General features: G+C 50.6%; 2 protein-coding genes across 3 annotated transcripts in view; one reads left to right on the top strand and one right to left on the bottom strand.

Moving 5' to 3' along the window:
- The window catches only part of ARFGAP2 (ADP ribosylation factor GTPase activating protein 2), a 16,327-nt gene extending 12,707 nt beyond the window's left edge, over positions 1–3,620 (top strand). For both annotated transcript variants that reach the window (XM_003781284.2, XM_012803101.2), the window contains 4 exons: positions 1,386–1,512; positions 1,674–1,767; positions 1,866–1,984; positions 2,374–3,620. In XM_003781284.2, the coding sequence (XP_003781332.1) occupies positions 1,386–1,512; positions 1,674–1,767; positions 1,866–1,984; positions 2,374–2,394 (361 nt within the window). In that variant the 3' untranslated portion in view covers positions 2,395–3,620. The remainder of the gene's footprint in view (positions 1–1,385; positions 1,513–1,673; positions 1,768–1,865; positions 1,985–2,373) is intronic.
- A 2,332-nt stretch (positions 3,621–5,952) lies between these two features.
- CUNH11orf49 (chromosome unknown C11orf49 homolog) overlaps positions 5,953–7,864 on the bottom strand; it is a 189,093-nt gene continuing 187,181 nt past the window's right edge. The window contains exons 8-9 of the mRNA XM_012803114.2: positions 6,626–6,689; positions 5,953–6,348 (exon numbers count right to left, since the gene is read on the bottom strand). Of these exons, the coding sequence (XP_012658568.1) occupies positions 6,174–6,348; positions 6,626–6,689 (239 nt within the window). The 3' untranslated portion in view covers positions 5,953–6,173. The remainder of the gene's footprint in view (positions 6,349–6,625; positions 6,690–7,864) is intronic.

The raw sequence follows: 7,864 nt of genomic DNA, 5'->3' as shown, positions 1-7,864 counted from the left end.
TTTTTTTTTTTTTTTAAATGAAACAGCCTCAAGCTGTCACCCTGGGTAGAGTGCTAATGGCATCACAGCTAACAGCAACTTCCGACTTCTGGGCTCAAGCCATTCTCCTGCTTCTGCCTCCCAAGTAGCTGGGAATATAGGTGCCTACCACAACACCTGGCTGTTTTTTGGTTGCAGCTGTCATTATTGTTTAGTGGGCCCAGGCTGGATTTGAACCTGCCAGCTCAAGTGTATGTGGCTGGTGCCTTAGCCACTTGAACCACAGGTGCCGAGCCGTAATTTGCTATAATTTTAATAAACATAAATAGCCAGATGTGCCAGTGGCTACCCCATTAGACAGTACAGGGATTAGGCTTTGATCTGAACTGTGCTTTGTCATCACAGGGTTCTAGCAATGTCTTTTGCTTGAGATCTGTTTTCTCTAGCTGTAGGGCCCTGATTTTATGCTTCACTCCTGAATTCTCTCCCAAGGGTTGTGTGTCTTTCTTTGGTCCCTATCTTATCATTTTTTAAAAAACTTGTTTGTTCCAGGCGGTGCCTGTGGCTCAGTGGGTAAGGGCTCCGGTCCCATATACTCCGGGGGCAGGTTCAAACCCAGCCCTGGCCAAACTGCAACAAAAAAATAACCGGGCATTGTGGTGGGTGCCTGTAGTCCCAGCCACTCAGGAGGCTGAGATAAGAGAATCGCCTAAGCCCAAGAGCTGGAGATGTGTAGGCAAAATCTGTAAGCTGTGATGCCATGGCACTCTACCGAGGGTGACAAAGTGAGACTGTGTCTCTAAAAAAAACAAAAAACAAAAAACTTGTTCATTCCATCTTAATCTGAGCAATGCTTAGTGATTAATTATCTGTAGATCCTCTATTTGTAAAATAGGGACATAAATAACTACTTAACAGGGTGGCTGGAAGGATTAAATGTAATGACACTAGTAAAACAGTGTCTGTGCATGATCAGGGTACCTTTTCATTCACACAGGGATCCTTTTGAGAGCCAGGGTGGGGAGGTGTGTGCTATTACTAGTTATGATAATAGAATAGGTATAAACCCTGAAACATATGGTCACCCTGATGTTAAGCAAATTGTGACTAGTAGGGCAGCAGTGGTAATGATGTGGAGCAGTAGTGGTTGCTCCTCCAAACCTATTCCCATTCTGCGGGTAACTCAGCTTTCTGTGCTGTGGCCTTACTGTGGAGAAGAGAGGTCTCTCATAGTTTCCCTTTGGGGACTTCTCACCAAGGGAGAGGGGCCCTGAGTCCCAGAGTCACAGACAGAATGGAGCCTAGAAACTTCCATTTCCAGAGGGCCATTGGCTTTTTTGTCCTCTGTATTCTGCTTCCCCTGATGATAATGGGAAGGGTCAGAGAGTTCCATGTCTACCCTTCAGAGCCACAAACCGGAGGGAAGTGGAGAGCCGGAACTCAAGCCTCGAGTCCAGTGAAGCACGTCAGAAATTTGCAGGAGCCAAAGCCATCTCTTCCGATATGTTTTTTGGGCGGGAGGTGGATGCTGAGGTAAGTGGAGCTGTCTGCCCTGAGGCTGGAGGCAGCAGGTAGAAGCAAGAGCTTTCTTCCTGCCACCACTTTGGGCTTTAGCACCAAGGTGGCTTGGGCTTCTATGAGTCCTTGGATTCTTGGCCAAATATCCCCAGGCTTTTGCCTTTTCCTCACTACAGTATGAAGCCAGGTCTCGGCTACAGCAGCTCTCAGGCAGCAGTGCCATCAGCTCTTCAGACCTCTTTGGGGACATAGATGGAGCTCATGGAGCAGGTATGGCCACAGAGGAGTGGGAGGTACCAGACTATGCCTGTCTGCAGAGTGGGAAGCCCCTGCCAGGCTCTGGGTCACCTTTTCCCTTGCTTTTACAGGAAGTGTATCTCTGGGGAATGTGCTCCCTACAGCTGACATTGCCCAGTTTAAGCAGGGTGTTAAGTCTGTGGCTGGGAAAATGGCTGTGCTGGCCAACGGTGTGATGAATTCACTGCAGGTGAGGCTGAGGTTGTCTAACTTGGGGAGGGGCCCACCCAGTAGTGCTTGGAGGTTTGCCTTCACCACCACATTTAGACATTGCTTAGGGGTATCCTCTCAGAGCTTAAAGAGCATTTTCTTTTCTGAAAGAGGCAGCTTCCTTCCCTTGAGCTGCGTACCAGGGCTGTTCTCCCTCCCTAGCTTCTGTGAGGTCTGGCAGTGCCTCCTCCTTGATTGGGGCCCAAGTGCCCCCTGTCTTAGCTCTCACTGTTTATTCCCACCTTGTGGTGGTGCCCAGCCCCGTGTCTTGGCCTTGCTAGGGGGTGTGGGTTGGGGAGAGGCAGTGAGCTTGCAGGAAACTGCAGGTTACAGACTCTGACTTCATTTGTTTTCCCTACCCCCCTCCAGGATCGCTATGGTTCCTACTGATGCAAGCTTCGTGGCTCAGGTGTATGGTGGTGACAGCAGCCAGACCCCGTGAATCCCAGGCCAGGGATGCTTGCCTTCAGGAAGCTGGGGAGGATTTGTTACTTTCTATGTGTGGTGTTAGAGTGGGTGGCCTTTGAGGATCTTGGGTGAGGGGAATGGTCAGTATCAGCCCTTGTCCTCTGCCTGTGGATTGAGCCCTTTGTTCTCTTGCCCTCGTACCCCCTCCTCTGTGTGAAATTACTGTCCTATTTCTGCCCCCAAAGCTGCTGCTCACTTGTCCCTGCCACACTGGGAGTGAGGGGAGGCGGTTCCCATGGAATGGCTTAGTCTGGTCCAGTATTTCCCCAAGTAGGGAAAGTGAAACTTGTAAAGTGCTTTTGCTGGATCCTTCCAGGTATTCTAAGGGCTTCGGCCTCTGACTTCTGAAACGAGGGGGAGGTCTAGAAAGAGCTCTGCTGTAGACCAACGCCCCCCAGGGGAGAGAGGCTCTGCATTGCTACTCCTGTTGCTGCTGTCAGTGGCCTCTTCTGGGTACTGGGAGAGGGAAGGGGCGGGGAGGATCTTCGTATGGGCCTTAACTAAGGGCTAGAAACTACCTGGTACCTAAAGGTTTCATTTGGGATCAGATTAGAGGCCTAAGCGATCCCTGTCTTCACCACTCCTTTTTATAGTAATCCCACTTGGAGGACTACCTCTGTTAGGGGTCTGAGTTCTTCCATACCATCTACTGTGGATCACAGGACCCTCTGCCCCCTCCTCTGACTTTCTCTGTTCTTCCCCTGGTCAGTGGCCATGGTGGATCTCCTCTGCCATGTTCTGACTCTGGATGCTGTGAGCATGATACTGGCCAAGGGAGCAGAGGACATGAGGGACAGAAGCAGACTCCTGGGGCTCAGCTTTCTTCCTCTGCATCATCTTGGGCTTAGGGGGGTCTGGACAGCACCCCACCAGCAAGAGCTTGAGGGCCTACAGAGTTGTAGGCCTCACCCTCTGGCCGCTGGGCCATGCACTGTGTCATTCTTGGTGCCATCTTCCCCTGCCATGCTGGCAGTCTGGGCCCAACCTCCACCTTTGGTTTGTAGGTTGGAGTCCCAAGCAACACAGACCACTCTTCCCCCACCTTCCCCCAGAGGGACATGACTTTCTTTTTGGACTGTTTGTATTGAAACAAAGTGGTGTCAAAATAAAGCCCCCATGGGGCCCTGGGTCCCATTGGTCTGAGCATGGTCGTGTCCTCCCTGGATCTTGCCTCCTTGCTCAGTGTAGGCCCCTCCCTTCACTCTCTGGGCTCCCTCTGATAAGGGTAGGGCATTGGTACTGAAGCTGAGGGCACTCTGTTCAGAACCTATGGCTTGTCTCTGAAAGCCAAAGGCCCCTGGCTCCTTGGCTGTGTGCTGCTGTGATGTCCAGTGCAGCCTCGACCTCAACACTCTGTTGCATGCAGAGAAAAAAGCTGGTTATTACGAGCTCAACAGCCCTGCCCCTCTTCACAATAGTAGCTTGACTGGGGGATATGTTTCTGAATGGAGTTTTAAAAAATATTTAAAATAGGGCTGTGCCTGTGGCTCAAAGGAGTAGCACCAGCCCTGTATATCAGAGGTGGTGGGTTCAAACCCAGCCCCAGCCAAAAATTGCAAAAAAAAAAAAATTAAAATATTCAGACTTTAATGGAACCTTTTTACATTTAGGTAGAAAGGATGTGTGTTTGTGTATAACCCCCTGGCTGGGCCATCCTTTTCCCTTCTGGGGTTTCGGAAACACCTCTGTGCCACCTTTGGAGTCATTAGGGTACAATGATGAGTTACTGGTGTGGCAAGTGGATGATTAGGAAGGATGGGGAGGAGCAGCCATGGGGTTCTAAGCCAGTGACTTTTATTCCAAAGTGTAGGTCTGGGACTCCAACATCTGGAGCATTCATTAAAAACACAGATTTCTGGCCAGGCGAGGTGGCTCACACTGTAATCCTAGCAGTCTGGGAAGCCAAGGTGAGTGGATGACTTGAGCTTATGATTTCTAGACCAGCTGAGCCTGAGCCAGAGCCAGAACAAGACCTTGTCTCTAAAAAAGCAGCTGGGCATTGTGGCAGGTGCCTGTAGTCCCAGCTATTTGAGTGGCCAAGGTAAGAGAATCACTTTAAGCCCAGAAGTTTGAAGTTGCTGTGAGCTGTGATGCTACAACTTTCCCAAGGGCGACAAAATGAGACTCAAAAAAAAACAATACAGATTTCTGGACTCCATCTTAAGCTCGTGATTTGAGCTCTGGAGCTTGGTGATTTGAGTTGTCAAGCAAGCTTCCCTCTGATTCTGATGCACACAGGATTTGAGAACTGTTCTCACCAGGTGGAAACCGGAGATGATTGTGGACTGGAGCTAGGACTGGAAAACCCAGTCCTGGCTGAGGCTCTGCAGAGCTTTGGGAGCCAGTTCCTATAATTATCCAGTGGGGCTGGGGTTGCCTCTGGATGAGCCCAGGAAAATGTGTGTGATCAGTTGTGATGATACCTGGTTTTAGAGGAAGCATGTTCTGCTTGGACTCCCTGAGCAGGTTTTACTTTCTGGAGAATCTCCCCACCCCACCCCCAGTTCAAGGAAATTGCCTTGTCCACAGCTGTAGATCACCTGCCCTAGGTGGTTGGTAAATGTTTAATGAAACCCTGGCTAGAAGGCTATGCTAACTCTTTGTGGCCAGGGTCTTTAAAGTTAGGGAAGTTGGCACTGAACCTTCTGAGCTTATTTCCAGAAGGCCTGTTCCAGCTGTTAGCACCTTATTAGGCTGATCTTAGCTCCTCAGTATGTGAGGCAAGTCTCCAGGTTTGACTGGGCCACCGACCCCCACCTCCTGCCCCTGCCAGATAGGCACCAAACTCTCAAACTCACCCCTTTCCCTATACACCTTTGGCCTAGTAGCTTTTATTTTTTTGAGAAAGAGTCTCACTGTATCATCTTTGGTAGAGTATCATGGCATCACAGCTCACAGCAACCTCAAACTCTTGGGCTTAAGTGATTCTCATGCCTCAGCCTCCCAACTAGCTGGGACTACAGGTGCCTACCACAATGCCCAGGTCAGGTTTGAACCTGCCAGCCCTGGTATATGTGGCCAGTGCCCTAATCACTGAGCTGTGGGCGCCAAGCCAACCTAGTGGCTTTAGACTTAACCATTTACCTGACACAAGAGACTTTATTCATTTCATGTATTAAACTCTTAGACACAAAGGAGATTTGAAGCGGGTTTTGAAAGTGAAAGTGTCTTCTTGCCCACCCTTCTCCATCCTACCATGGCTACTGGCTGTTCCTCTAGCAGAAGGCCACAGTGGTTATGTCCTGCCAGTACTTGAATCTCTGGTGTCACCATTGACCATGCAAGGCCTTGCATGGCTATTCATGTCCCCACCCTTAAGGTTCATTTCACAACAACTTCCTTATCAGGGGGCTAGCAGAGGTTGGTTGAGACTGCTTTTCCTCAGAAGGTTAGGCCTATTAACAAAAGGCTAAAGGCCAAGTTCCCTCCATGGTGATGAAGTGACCTCAATACAGTCTGTCAACCTGGGGCTTGGCATGCCCCAAGGTTGACAGGGCCCAGGAAAGCATGCTGTTAACTTTCTAGTGTCACTGGCTTGGCAGATCAGCACCTCTCTGGCAGGTCTTTGGGCTGGGGCTGTTACTCAGCCTTTTTGCCAGCAGAGGGCAGCATGGTAGGGTGCTGGAGAGGAGGCTGGGTGGGAGCACCAAGGACTGGCATGGGGCAGGGTAAGGGTGCTGTAGGCAGGAACCTCAGACTCCTCAAGTCTCGGACTCATCTGTCTCTTCAGTGGAGCCATCGCTCTCTGCGTCAACTTTTCGGGAGTGATGGAGGGGTCTCCAGGGGGATCCAACCCGAGGAGGGGTCCGGGAAGGCAGGCAGCTGGCCTCTGGACTGGCAGTGACCGAGTTGACCAGACCTGGGACCTGGACCAGCCTGAAGGAGGGAGGAAAAAATGCAGAGGGCAATGAGGTGCCTCCTGGTCAGAGACTAGGACCTCCATGCTCACTCTTGCGCTTGGGTGAACCCATGGGCTATAGACCCAAAGGACTGGAAGAGGATACCTCGGGCCTCTGCTGACCTCCAAACTCTTTCCTGACCAATGCAGAGTGTCGGGTTGCAGCCAAAGTACTGCTGACCCAACAGGGTACAGCTATGTCTGACTATGGCTTGGCCCCCACAAGGGGGCAGCATCTTCCCACTTGATACTTACAGCCGTTCCAGCTCTTCGTCCATGGCTGGGTCGTGCATCAGATCCCCTTTGTCAGGCAAAGCTCCTAGGAGATAAGTGGAGACACAGAACTTAATCTGAGGGTACCTCAGCCAGGCAGCAGATGCCTCCATCCCCGTCATCTTCACTCTGCTAATCCTGGGAGGGCTGATCTAAAAGATCTGAGAACTGCTAAAGGAGACAAAAACAGTCTGGGAGTAAGAAGTCCTGGGTGCTGCATGATAAATTTAGTGAATCCCTCTTCCTACTCTCCCCTACTTGAGGCAGAGACTGGAGCTAAGGAGACATCCACAAATAAACAGGCGGATGCCATTTCAAGACTGGGCTGAGTTCTTCCTGAGGACCGAGGTCCTGAGCTGAAGGGATATGGCCTAGGCTAATCCTAAAGGTCAGAAGTTCATCTAATTTTTTGCCCCCAAATCAAGAATGACCCTACTCCAGAGACATGGTAAAAAGTGCTGGTTCTACTCTTCCAGGTAGGGTTTCAGGGGTGAGAAGAGAAGGCCAGGGTCAGATGAAATTATTTTGCATGGCCAGAAGGAGAGCTTTCCCCCATCTCAGAAGTCTCAAACTCCCATCTGAGATAGCTGGTTTCCTTGGCTATAAACTAAGAGAAGTTAATTCCTTTCCTTTTTTGAGATAGGGTATCACTCTGTCACTCAGGCTGGAGGGCAGTGGCATGATCATAGCTCACTGCAGTCTTCAATTCCTGGGTTCTATGGGACACAGTTTGAACCCCCTGATAAAGTTCATTTCACAGCACCTCTGTACCCGGCTAATTTTTCTAATTTTTTTTTGCAGTTTTTGGCCAGGGCTGGGTTTGAACCCGTCACCTCTGGCATATGGGGTCAGTGCCCTACTCCTTTGAGCCACAGGCACCGCCCTTTTTCTAATTTTTTGTAGAGATAAGGTCTCACTATGTTTCCCAGGCTGTTCTTTTTTGGGGGGGATTAAAACCCAGGCTGTTGGCTTGGCGCCTGTGGCTCAAGTGGCTAAGGCACCAGCCACATACACCTAAGGTGGCAGGTTCAAATCCAGCCTGGGCCCGCCAAACAACGATGGCTGCAACCAAAAAAAATAGCCGGGTGTTGTGGCGGGCGCCTGTGGTCCCAGCTACTTGGGATGCGGAGGCAGGAGACTCGCTTGAGCCCAGGAGTTGGAGGTTGCTGTGAGCTGTGATGCCATGGCACTCTACCCAGGGGGATAGCTTGAGGCTCTGTC

The sequence above is a fragment of the Otolemur garnettii genome, unplaced genomic scaffold, assembly GCF_000181295.1.
Source record: "Otolemur garnettii isolate 467f Iridium unplaced genomic scaffold, OtoGar3 scaffold00001, whole genome shotgun sequence".
Lineage (NCBI taxonomy): Eukaryota > Metazoa > Chordata > Mammalia > Primates > Galagidae > Otolemur > Otolemur garnettii.
The sequence above is the reverse complement of the archived record's forward strand: the minus strand, read 5'-3'. Positions and strand labels throughout refer to the sequence as shown.